The 13,804-nt window shown below is 35.5% G+C and overlaps 1 protein-coding gene across 1 annotated transcript; it reads right to left on the bottom strand.

Moving 5' to 3' along the window:
- Nucleotides 1–1,159: 1,159 nt before the first annotated feature.
- LOC129000988 (programmed cell death protein 10-like) lies at nucleotides 1,160–7,574 on the bottom strand. The gene is made up of 5 exons (XM_054428102.1): nucleotides 7,320–7,574; nucleotides 4,411–4,588; nucleotides 3,182–3,314; nucleotides 2,575–2,739; nucleotides 1,160–1,395 (listed from the first exon to the last, which is right to left on the bottom strand). The coding sequence occupies exons 1-5, from the start codon at nucleotides 7,389–7,391 to the stop codon at nucleotides 1,311–1,313; spliced, it is 633 nt and encodes a 210-aa protein (XP_054284077.1). The 5' UTR covers nucleotides 7,392–7,574; the 3' UTR covers nucleotides 1,160–1,310.
- Between the last annotated feature and the right edge of the window lie 6,230 nt (nucleotides 7,575–13,804).

Here is a 13,804-nt window from a genome sequence, read left to right as displayed (position 1 = left end):
ACTGCCAAAACATATGCTAACGTTATTAGTATAGGATTCGGGCCAACAACGTAATTTGTTTATGTTTATGATCCATACCGGTATTTTTCTAGGATTCGTGGTACTTACCGTCTGCCACGCAATCAGGGGTGATATTCCACTACAGCCATTTCGGAGATAACTCCATCGTGAGGTGCTTAGTGATACACTTAACACACATTGTTAAATGTCTTGTCACATTTAACACGAAAAGTCTTCATTTGCATTGCGTCAGGAGTTGAATAAATATTACACACATCAAAACAGGACGGAACAATAAACCGGTCGGCAGTTTTCAAGCCGTGCACGGGCTCTAAATGTTTTTGTGAATTTGTGTTTTCATATGTCCGTCCTGTTTTGATATGTGTAATATTTATTCAATCCCTGACACAATACAAATGAAGACTTTTCGTGTTAAATGTGACAAAACTATAGTTTAGTGTACCACTACGCACCTGACGATGGAGTTATCTCCGAAACGGCCTTAGTGGAATATCACCCCTTATTGCGTAGACGGTAAGAACCATACATATTATTATAATATTTTCACGCAATCTGTCACACTCAAGAATATAATCTTTGAATCAAATCTTTTAAAGTCATCAGAAATTATGACTGTTGTTCATTTTAAAATAACACCTGCAATACTTAGCAATTGCTCGAAGTCGAGCAACAGGTACACTAGTGTGATTAATTAGGCCTACTGTACCTACTCCTACCATACAATAATTGGAATCAGGTAGCCTAAAGTAATTAATTAATGTAATGGGTGTAATTTCATATCAAAGAACAGAAATATATAATTGTTATATATTGTACCTTTACTTTAATATGAAATACTTACTCTTTCTCTTAGGCTATGAATTTTTTAGCGATGGGATCAAGCCGGATTACTGAAGTATGGATTATTAATAGAGGGCCAATGTTTAAGTTCTTTTACTGTACTTCAACTTTTTTTTATTTAGAAAAGTGCTAAAAATGTATACAATATATAATCCAGAAGATTAATGTCAATGGAAAGTTGAAGCTTGCGATTTTACTTGAGAAAAATTAGCATCTAGTCATCATGCTTTCAGGTCCTAATCCCGTTAGTTATCTTGTAAACAGGCAACAATAATGGAAAACAAGATTGCATTAAATTGATATATTTATTTAATACGATAACATGGTTAATAATAGTGTAATTTGCAATACATTATTGTTTAACATATTCAGTCTCTAATATGTCATTAGAATAAATTATATTTATCTTTCCAAAATAGTGAACTTATCTATATGTACAGGTGTCTTGACTATTCACACTTGTTCTTGACAGTGGCCATGATCATGTTAGTTTGGTGAATCAAGTACAATGCGCTGATAAAAACTGCGTTTGCTCTGCAACAAACCAGTTTAAAGTCAACAACTTGCATAAACACAACCAGAATGCCCTACATTTTGTCTGTAGGCTAAATAGTTAGCGGAATATTTATCTACCTAACAACATGTAGATTCTATTGGTTATATTGGAGATTATATTGGTTAATGAGTAATCATGGATAATCAAAATCGTGGATATTGCAAACCTAACATAAAATGTCCAGGAAATAACCTACATTGACTTTGAATGTACAGTTAAGGTTTAACACAGGTTTAGGTAACAACACATTTTCAATGCAGTGTAAATATGTTTTAACTTTGATTCTCACAAGTCTTTTTACAAAACAAATAACCATGGAGAGCCTATGTATGTATAGGTCTAGTAATAAGATCAATTGAAACCCACACAAATGTATAGCCTTTGGATAATTATGAAACGTTATAACCTCATGATAATATTTTCCATCTCTTTGGTGCGAGGTTTTAGAATGCACTTTGATACCTTTGTTTGAATGACTTGCAAAACTACTGAAATATACAATTGTAACTTATCAACTTGTCAGTTGTAATTGGTGACTCATCTGTGATTGGTGGTATAAACAATGGCAACCCTACAGTCTTTAAACATCTTGGTCGTCACTGTATAACGTACAATAAATACAGGCATATGTAGACTAATTTTCTTTTTACTTTGGTTTATAGCAATTGCGGCTAATCCACAATGTGGTTAATTTACTGGGGCTAATCAGGAGTCTACTGTATCAAAATTCTGGTCTTAACATGGTCAGAGAGGAAGTACCAAGGAACATGCAAAAAACTACATGCTTATTGCAAATCTGTCCACAAACTTAGTCGAGAGAAACATAGGGAATTAGGCAAAAATCTTAAATGTATTGAAACATTTCAAACTTTATGATGTCATGAAACATTATGAACTAAAAATAAATATGTTCCATCTCTTTGGTGTCAGGTTTAAGAATGTACTAGGTGATACTTTCATTTAAATGAGTATCAGTTTGAGGAACTATTATTTTTATGACCTAAAAATTGCTGGGTAACTTTATATTCAAGATTGGCTAAACACTAATTAGAAGTAGACGGTAGGGCCTAGTTAAGTTTGTAATAAGTGTAAAATTTAGTAATTTACTGAATTTGAAAATCTTTTAGTCAGAAAATATATTTATTATTAACACTTACTGGCCCTCTCTGAAGTAGTCCTTGAGAGTGTTGCTGAAACGTTTAGAGAATTTAACAAACTCTCTTTTCCGCTGTTCTAAAGCCTGTTTCCCATTTGGTCCTGGAATGAATCCAGCGATTTCATTGACTGCATCCAACAGCTTCTTAATGGCACTTGCAATCTCCCTGGGGTAAACAAGTTCATGAGCAGGACTTCTTATTAACAATAATTTTGTAAGCTGTCAACAGCACGGATGTTCTATTATAAACCAAAGATTAAGTCAGAACAAAATTCTTCATTGGGCATGAGCATGAGTTTTGAAGTTTATTCAAGACGATTCAAAACTGATATAGCCTAAGTATTTCTATATGAGTTGCTAGCCTATGTTTATTCATTAGCACAGCGTCGGATGAGGCCCAAATAAGTTATTGAAAGACATTAGGCCCTATATAATTTTTTTCTGTTAATTCAGATATAAGCTACTGAATATAAACATGTTTTTTGTATTGTATAATTCTAGGCTCCACTGAAAATCCTAAATTTAAAATCTTTTCATTAAATATAAATAACATTTAAAGTCTAAGCAACTTAGACGACTGTTTATAGATCAATGACCAAATAACTCACTTTATAGTTTCAAGGAATGTTTTTCTGTCTGTTATTTCATCAGGTATCCTACTGAGGATTTTTTTCAGTGCTGCCGACTTTCTATTGAGTTCCTGGAATGCATCTTCTGAACGACTTAATCGGTACTCCACAGCTGTAACAGCCAAAACCTGGATATAGCTGAGTTGCATGAATAAATAATCATCTCAAACCAAAAAATACATAAACGGCTGTAAATATTACTTAGCTCAGTGTAAGCAAAGATTTCTTCTTTTTTTAGTAGAAAATAAAACTTTGAAGGGTAAAGATCACTTAACTAAAAGATTAGGTAGGACTATATGAAAGAAAACTAGGTATAGGTACCGGTGGTGAAAATGTAATCATTAGATACTTAAAAGGATAAAAACCAGTCCTTGTGAGTAACAAAATACCGAACTTTATATGTAACAAATCACCTGCACCTTCTCTTTATTTAGGCTAATGGAAAATTTGAGTTTATCTTTCAAGGTAGGCCTATTTTAGATGGTAGGATTGTTTATGATTTTTGGTGGTTTTCACAAATTTTGTTTCCCTAAATACTGCAGCCGATTATCATATGTGCTAAGTCTGTAAATGAGCAGTTGTATTTACATAGATGCCAAAGTTAACTTAAAGTAATGAATAATATAATGTTACCTTCTACCATTCCAAATTAGTGTAGTCTACGACATGTTTCCCCAACACAGTGACATCATCAGGTTATCCGCTATCGCTTCATCATGAATATTAAAATAAAACAGTCATTGCACAATTCACAAACACATATTTAATAGGTACAACATATAAAGACCAATCGGTATTGTCGTCGCGGTGGCCACAACTGTTTTATTTTAATATTTAAGACAAAGCGATAGCGGATAACCTGATGATGTCACTGAGTTGACGAAACACGTCGTAGACGACACCAATTTGGAACGGTAGAAGGTAACATTATATTATTTATTAATAACTAATGTTCCAGTCGTAGGAAATGAATTCTAATTAACTTAGTAGCCTAACCTAGTTTCAATTTTTCTCTCTCAGACAAGAGAACTTGATGATAACTTACATAAAATATTTTTCAATGTATACTCTTATTTTGGTTTTGTAAACTTGGGCCTTCAGTTGCCCCAGAATTCTATTCCATATACGTTACTGAATATAAGTTAACTTTTAACTTAGGCCGATTAAAAAAGCAAGGTACACAAACAAGTTTTTTTAACACCTCTCACCATCAGTTTCGGAAGCTGCTCCTTGAAGCCGAAGAATACTTTCATTCATATTCACACTAAGGTCTCCCTGCCTCATAATGCCTACTACAAAGTCGTATGTGAACCCAGGATGAACTGACTCGACTTTGGTTAAGGCTGCTTTCAGTGTCTGAGATGCAACTCCATCCCTTCTCTCCAACTGTAACACAAATTCACAATTAACTTATGTAAGTTAGTAACCTTAAGCTAAGCTTAGTTGTAACAATTAAGTTAAGTTAAATAACTGAAATCTGAATCTGGCCTAAGGTAACTTAGGCCTTAGAACTTAAGTTATAGGTGACTTCTAATTTACTATTTCGTTTGTTATAGGAATCTTTAACATAGGCCTAACATTCTAATGTAGGCCTACCCTGTTTGAACCCTTAAATGCATTGTTCAATATTGCATGCCAATACAGTGTGCATCGCACTGTAAACATATTAACTTAACTTTCGAGCACTGCATTTTTTAACCTGAAAACATCAATCGTTGGTACCGATGTTGCCATTGATGGTTGACCTATCTATTTATTTATTTATTTTTACGACAATCGCCACTAAATAATACATGAGACATGACATACATGCAACAAGACACAAAAGAAAACATTATATGGATGCGCAAGAAATTACATCATGAAGAGATTACAATGATAGTGTGTGAGAGATAGCTAGTGTGAAGTGGGGTAAGTGTGACCTAAAAATCATAAAGTTCATCTTTACAATTTTTATTCTCGGTTATTTCTAAAGCTAGAAACTTGAAATTTTTAACCCAAACTTTGGAAATATCTTTATTGGTAAAAAAAAAAAACAATGTGATAAACTTATGCTTTCACTATTTTTTTTACTTACAAAAAATGCCTGCCAGCTGTAACACTTGCCCCATGGGGTCGGGGCAAGTGTGATAGCGGCCTCTAAAAAATCATGTATCTCTTTTAATGGTAAATGGGGCAATTGTGATAAATACCCAGTTAGTGCTCTTTCAGGAACATTTTGATTTAAGTCCCTATCATTCTTACTTTTTGAGATATTTACAAATGAAATAAAGACGTACAAATCTGCAGAAGTTTGTATAAACTTGCATCAGATCACACAGATTACATCAGATCACACTTGCCCCGGGTGTCGGTGTCACACTTGCCCCAGCCATTGAAAATTTCCGGGGTAAGTGTGACATGTGGTTTTAAATTTAATGAAAATTTGTACACGTTTTAAATATTTTTTTTTCTAAAAGTTTAGCTTTTAGGCTCTTTAAAAATCTGAGTTTGATATAAATTGGTCAAAATTTAAAATAACTACAAATTAAACAAAATTTCCGAACAAACTTTGATTTTGACCTAAAATGTCGGACTTATAAATACAATACCAATAAAATCAACATACAGTAGGCCTAGTTACTAAATTGATAAAAAACTATGTAACTAGATACCTTATATGTCAAACATTATTTCTATGACAAAACCAATTTTTTCAGCGATTCCCAAAAACAAGATGGTCGGCTATCACACTTACCCCGCTGTCACACTTACCCCACTCCACCCTATATCCCTCCGAGCGTCACTCGTCGAAAAATCGACGCGCGACACACTTTGTGTAGTGTCACGCGTCGATTTTTCGACGCACGAACATCGTTTACGGCGAAGGCTCTATGACTGACTGAATCGGATTGAACTGGATCGAGTTAGGTATCGTTCTTTTCGTTATATTCTACGCTTTCTCCAGAGGTCTGTCTCTAAGCGCTTTATGTTCTCCGAGCCGATCGTAATTGTAGCAGACAGCTGACGTGCGTATAAAAATAGCTAGGTTACCCTCGGACCGATGACTGATGTGTTTTATTACGTTTATCATTGTTTTAGTGTTAAAAATCAAAAGTAGTGATATACGTGGTGCATTATAAGAAGATTTAAGTGATTTTGAAGGGCTGGTTGATGATCCTGAAGAAGTAGGTAGTGATATTGATATAAATTATCAGCCAGATTCCTAGCTATGGTTAGGCTATGCATTCTTAGCTAAACGCTATGTACTGAAATCTGTTTTTTGCCCATAACTTATTTATTTGCAAATCTACTTCCTTATATTATTATATATTTGTAATCCTCATAAAATTTAGAACAAAGTGGCTATTTTCAAATATTTATAGGCCTATAATTTATACAATTTCATTGAGCGCGAACTTATTTTTTTTTTTTTTTAATTTTCCAAAATATTTTTTTTTCCTAAAAAATTTTTTTGAAACAAATGTTCCTTATGTTTTATGTATAATATTGAAGCCCATGATTTTCCAAACTAAATGGTATATAGAACAGTAGAATTAACATTGTTTTAAGCTTCTCAGATCCGTTTTAATAAAACCTTGCAAATGCGCCAAGAATAGGCGGACATTAAGGCCTAAACTATGGACACTCGGAGGGATATCAACTTATCAGGTACAGTTTCTTAACTGGGCTATGCTAATATCGATTGAAACTATCGAATTGAAAATATTGGTTAATAACTGATATTTTTAAATATTTCTATCATGAAATTAAACTATCATAACCTAACCTAACCAACCAAACTTGCTGATGGTGAAAAAATCGCATGAAGGTTTACTAATTGAATCGATAGTTTCAATCGATATTAGCATAGCCCAGTTAAGGAACTGTACCCACCTTAACGATAACATATTGATGCTCGTCCCTATTTGGAAATTTCAATAACAAAACTAAATTTTGTATCCTATCACAGGAAAAGGAAAGTGACAGCTCAAACCCAGGAAGGTCTAGTCTGATTGGACCACCATGCACACCATAAACCACAGCTCTTTACTCTTACTGGATAGTAACATAACTTTTGCTCAGAACAATATGTTTATATTATTTAATTTGAATTAGTAATACTGTACTCAATTACCTGAGACAAAATGGGACGTATCAGTACAGGAAGAACTAGTGAAGTAACTGGTGTCTCATCTCCCATTGTCATTGTTGTACGCTGTTACAACAACTCGAGTTAATTTACTCAAATATAAAGTAAGTATTCAAGCATTAATCAAATACACTACTAAGGACATAAAATATGTATATTATACTCTAAAAAGGGGAAACAACATAACTAATTTGATTTGGGAAGTGAATGAATACTGAAGTGAAGTGACTGACACTGACAGGACAGAGACAGACAAACTGAAAATTACTGTTGTTAATATGTTCTGCTGGCGATCTAGTGTTTTTTTTATTATACAGACTAAGAAATTATATAGATATAACAACTGTTTGGTCGTTGATTTTAAACATCAGTTTAAGAATTGCATTAGTGATCAGTGGCTTACTCGCATTTTATTTGTAAATGAGCAGTTCCGTTACCATATTTCTTTTTGTTATGTGGCAACGGTAATGTCCAAATATTTTGTAGTTGGGGAAAATGAAAATATTGACTCTATTGTGTATGGAAATAGATGTTCAATTTACATTGTTTTGGTTTAGAACACTATTTTAAATTTTTTAATGAGTTTGTATTCATAAATTTTAATTTTAATGAATACCACACGATTTTCAAGTATTGGTGTGATCTAATGAGCGGGTGTCACCTGTGTGCCATGTTAGCTTATGGGACGTATGGTCTGGCGCTAATCAGCAGTGACATCACTACTTGCGACCAATTCTACCAGGCCGCGGCCATCGAAGCAAATAAAATATGAGCAATAATAAGAATATTAGAAACAGGCATAACATGCAAAAGACTTAACCAGTATAAAAGAAAAGAAAAAACATTAAATAGGCTGAGATAGAAAATTAGGTATAGGCTACTAAAATACGTGCATTAAATAAGAATTAATTAATGTGAAAAACACTAAAGGCACTAAAAATAGCATTGCTTGCGACCGCGGCATTCTCCATTGTAACAGGCTGCAGCCTGGAGTTGAAGGTGACCGCTGGCCGTAGTACAGTATATTGCGTTGTAGCCTCGTTTACCAGATGAAACGATCTAATCATAACCAATAACTCGTATCCATCATGTCTCCTAGTTATAACAAAACAGTAAAACACAAATCTTGAAAATAAACAAAAAAATCTAAATTTCGTGGACATTGTAGCACTATGACTGTAGTGATCAGTGTCTAGAACTAGACCATGGTGGAAGGAAAATGCCATTTTAAAACATTATAAAAACAATAACAATCAAATCAAAACGAATACAATTTGACAGTTACAACACGGCCGCCTTTAACTACAGGCTGCGGCCGTGGTTACAAAACAGCTGCGATCTTTTGTTTGCAATCCGAGTGACGTCAGAATATGACGGGAATCATGGTGGAAGGAACATGGACGGGAATAGCGGAGTTAAAGGCGGCCGTGGAATAGCACACCCGAGCACGCCTTATGGAACTGACCAGACCAGGAAAACCGGATACAGTAGTTCCATTCCACCTTTACAATAGCCAATATCATAGATTAAACATACTCCTCAAGGAGTACTCTACCACCTTGAGGACTCCTTGCCCAAGTAGCAAAAATCGTTGGCAAATCGTTGGCCCAACGTTTCTGTCGATCGTTGGCCAACGGTATGTTTTGGCACTCAGTCTTACGGTTGGCCAACCAACCAATTTTTGCGGAAGGGCCAACCATCCCATTGGGCATAAACATAAAAAATACAAAATAATAAAGATTTTGTATGCAAAGCATAATTATGAGTTGAGTAAATTTATTAAATAGTTCATAAAAACTTATTTTGAAAATAAAACGAAATAAAAATTTTTGGCCGGGACGGGTCTCGAACCCGGTACCTTCGACATGTGAGCCTCACGCCTTACCCCTGAGCTAACTGTGCTTGTTGATCATGAGTGTTTTCAAGTGGTGAAAGAGTAGCCGACAGGTGCAATGGTCACAATTAATACTTTAAATATTTTTGGTGCTACAGTATAATATGATTCTGTTAATCTGTTCAAAACTTGCTTAAATAAGTTAAAGAATAAAAAAAATTATAATAATTATTATATGTTAAGCAGGTGTTCCCCACTGTATATCCAGTATCACAACATCATCTGACTACATTCATTATTGATCCAAATTTTTACAATATTTGTCTTATATTCTGCTGCCATAACATTTATGTACTTTTAAATAAATCAATTTTTTGAAATTCGTTTTAGAATGTTTAAGCCCGACGAATGCCCAACGAAGGCCCAACGATTCTTTCCTTTGTAGGGCCAACGAATACCAGTTTCCGTTGGGCCAACGTTGGCAAATCGTTAAAATTTCTGCCAACCATTTCCCAACCATGCCGACCATTTCCCAACGTTGGGCCAACGATGTGTGCTACTTGGGTGAGGTACACTAACTTAAGTACACTACCTTGAGGAGTATGTTTAATCTATGCCAATATGATTCCACTCTCAATCAAACATGCATTGTCGAGGTAATCTAGGTAGCATATGCATATATATAATACAGTTTCCGGGAGCCCAACAACAAAGAAGGAAAAGGAATGAAAGAGATTTTCAGCTGTCCCTTTCAGTGCCAGTGCCAGACTGCCAGTGTCAGCTATCACTATCTGCTCTCAGCTGTCTTTATGCTATACTGTACTAGAACCTGAACCAGAATCCATCCTTTGTTATTGTTAGTTAGTTATTTTATTTAACTTAGTCAGTCTCTTTTTTTAGTATTTGTTTCATTACAATTTTGCTTGTGACAGAAATTATTAATAAGGCTAGCTATTATTAATTGGTGTTGTCGATGGTTAACTTATAGCCTATTATTTCTTGTCAACTACTTTCAGCATGTATGAATATATTGCAACTAGCCTAATTACCCTAGCACCATTCATCAAAATCAGCCAAGGTAAGTTATTGTTGATACCATACCTAGGCCTTCTCTTTGAAATTGGCAGCTAGGGAGCTAGGCCGCCTAGGCCTAAATGGTGAAGCATTATGGGCAGACAAAATTCAAAAGGTAATACTGAACTTATACTTAAGTTATGTTTATATTGCTATTTTTCCCTATCTACCAATCCAAAATTAGGCTAATTTAAGAACTTTTTTCCTTGGCACTTTTGGGAGAAACGACTATTTCACCTGTTGGTTCTGAAATGTTACTATTATCATATGGACTTTTCCAACACAAAGTTTCTGGAGGTGAATCAACTTCTCCCGCTGCCAAGTGAAATCCACCTCCAGGATTGTTGAGCAAGTTATTTTTTTTAAACACAAGAAACGTTGGAAAAGTCCAAATTATAATAGTAAGCTTAAGATATTTGTTCAAGGTAGATAAGCTTGTTAGGATATTTTTATCGGTAACTTACCGTACTTTCCTGTTAAATGGAACATTCATTAGGCCTATTATCAATGATTTCTTTTCGATATATGGATATTTTATTTTTCGATCCGATATATCGATAGCCTACTAACGAATTGAAACATATCAGCTGACAATCCTACCCCTAGCTACTTTGACCTGTTGACCTTTTGCAGAACCCCTCAGCCCTGTCTGACAAGTCCTAGGTAGGCTTTTAGCCTCTGAGCCAAGAGAAGCTGTGAGACGCTCATTCCTATCGTCTCTTTTGATAAAAGTCACAACCTTCCCCTGAGGGATTTCAACATTTTTAGGGCCAAGGCCAGCCACCAGTGTTCAGAGGTTTCCACTTCATTTTCACAGAATCTGCATTGGCCTGTCCGTGACCTTTCCAATGGATCTAGGCCTAATGTGTTTCCTTAATAGGGCCGTGCCCAGTTTTCATTCCCACTAGTAGTCTGATGTCCCCCCCTTTTTAAGCCCAGAAAGCCTTTCCAATCCTTTTTTGAGGGGGTCTATAGTGTTTTTGAGGTCCTTTGTCCTGGGTTGGTCCTCCAGACCGCTGCCTTCTGGACCTTTAACTAACCCAGTTTCGGACTTTGGTCACACCAAATTAATCGTAGGGTTCTGGCCCTGTAAGCTGTTCATCTGGCCAGTGCATCAGCTTTCTCATTCCCTTCATGCCCTGAGTGTCCGGAACAAAAGCGGTGTTTACTTCGTTCTGCCTTGCTAGGTTGTTTTGAGGGTATTTTTCACACCTTTACTGTTTGTGACATTGTCATACAAGACCCCAGGGCACATTGTGGCTTGGCTGTCTAAGAAGATCAGTATGTTCACTTTCCTCAGGTTCTTGTGCAGGATGAATTTAGCTCAGCACTCAATCGCCAGGACCTCCTAAGTAGGGAATTGATCTTGTTACCAGGATACACCCCCATCCCAGAACTCCCACCCTTTCAACTTCTTTCAACGGCTTTCCTTTTCTACTTATCCTCAATCTTTGCTTCTCCTTACTATGTCTGGGGAGTGGAACATTTCTCTGATTTCTTTGTTGTGCCTAATTTTCTATCCTTCTCCCTCTCTAACAGATCCAAATATTTTCCTCAAAATTAGGTAGTCTTACCATGAGTTATGTTTTATTTAGATAACATCCATTGAAGGTTAAAAGAAAGAAGACCAATTTGAATGAGACTGTGACCATGTCAAAACCTACAGAAAATTTACATAAAACAGAAAAAACTCTCAATCTGAACTGCACGAAGAATGATACAATGAAATTTGTTCAGTTATTTTTGGGGGAATCACCAACAAGTGATTCAAAGGTAACTTTCAATAAAAACAAATATATTTTGTCAGCAAACATAAAGGTCTTTTATAAAGTAACTTATTGTAACCGGCTTGTTAAAAAATGTTTTGATTCATTTTGTAAAATTCTATGTAGTTTATTTCTGTTTGTTTAAGTTTCATTAATACTTCATGAACTGATTAAAATTCAAAATCAATGCAGTCTCTTGCACCTGCAATTTGGTTTTCGCACAACCTACTTGTAGTAAAAAAACTGAATAAATATCATAACTTTTTAATTAATTTCTTTTTTATTTGAATCACTTAAAATTGTTACAAGTATAAGTAATATAAAAGATTAAGCATGAATACAGGTCTGAACAGTGGCAGATCCAGCTTTAGATTGAGGAAGGGGGGCGAGATTAGAGGTGAAGTCCCCCTCCCTCACACCTAAACCCCTGAATACAATCCCCGTGGTACAATGGAACAACATCATCGTCTTCCGGGATTTTGGCAAAATCATGAACAATTCCCGTGGCAAAATCATGAACAATTCCCGTGGTCCTGTAGACATTATCGTCCATTATTGTCTCCTTCCACATTAAATTCTGATTATCTCCCACTCCCACAGTCACTGAAACGTTATCATGGTCTTTGCCGATTATGGCAAAATTTTGTTCATTTCCCACAGTCGTATGGACACCATCATTGTCTCCGGCGGTCGCGGCAAAACCCTAAAAAACCCCCGCGGTAACTATACCATATCATTGTCTTCCTTGATTGTGGCAAAATTATGAACATCTCCCGCGGTCGTTTAGACATTATCGTCGGTTATCATCTTCTTTCACGATCCCAGTAAAATTTTGATAATTTTCCACGGTTGTGTAGACAATGTCTTTGTCTCCTGCGGCGACGCCAAAAATCCTGAATATCCCCCTTGGTAACAGAAACAACATCATCGTCTTCCATGATCGTGGCACAATTCTGATCATTTCCCACGGAGACATCGTCATTGTCTCCCGCGGCCACAGCAAAACAAGGAATAACCCCAGCAACGGAACGTCAGCATCGTCTTCCACGATGGTGGCAAAATATTGTTCATTTCACACAGTGTGGACATCGTCATTGTCTTGGCCGACCATGGCAAAATTTTTACATAACATGCAGTAAAAAATTATATGCCTGTCGACCTCTTTGCGCCCCCCCCCCCCCCTCTTGGATCCGCCACTGGGTCTGAAAGCAAGTACATGAATAGTTTAGTGAAAACAAATAACTTTACAGTAATTATTTCTTGTGTATCTTTATTTCAAAAAGTGAAGAGACTGAAATATGATCCATAAAGTTACTCCATTTTTATATTTAGAGAATGTGATTTTTATGGTCTAAACATTTAACATATCCAGCATTTAAAATAATTTCAGCTGAAGCCAAGTGTTTATTTACGAGAAATGATGTTAAGCACTGACCAAAGAATCGAGCATCTTAACAAATTATCACAGAAGAAACATGGCAGTTTTCTTTCGAGAGGTATTGACCTCAAAGATTTTAAAATCAATCCACCTGTTGTTGTTTTTCAAACATTTCAACCTGGAAAACAGTATAATGCAACTGTGACAGTCTGCAATATTTCAGAGGTTTGTACACATTTTAGTTACTCCCTTAAAATTACTCCCTTGTTATTTGTTTGTAGATAGATATAGTAGTAGTGATTGTGTTAAACTTTTTTGATTATAAATACCCTTTTAATCTTCTATTTCTGTGGATTAAACCGATAGAATTAAGCCTAATCATAAAGTACACTGTGGTCCAAGCAATCGAATGCCTTCT

The sequence above is a fragment of the Macrosteles quadrilineatus genome, unplaced genomic scaffold (genome assembly GCF_028750875.1).
Source record: "Macrosteles quadrilineatus isolate MER2022 unplaced genomic scaffold, UCM_ALF_1.0 Scaffold_8__2_contigs__length_117827958, whole genome shotgun sequence".
Classification (NCBI taxonomy): domain Eukaryota; kingdom Metazoa; phylum Arthropoda; class Insecta; order Hemiptera; family Cicadellidae; genus Macrosteles; species Macrosteles quadrilineatus.
This window is presented reverse-complemented; position numbering and strand designations above follow the sequence as displayed.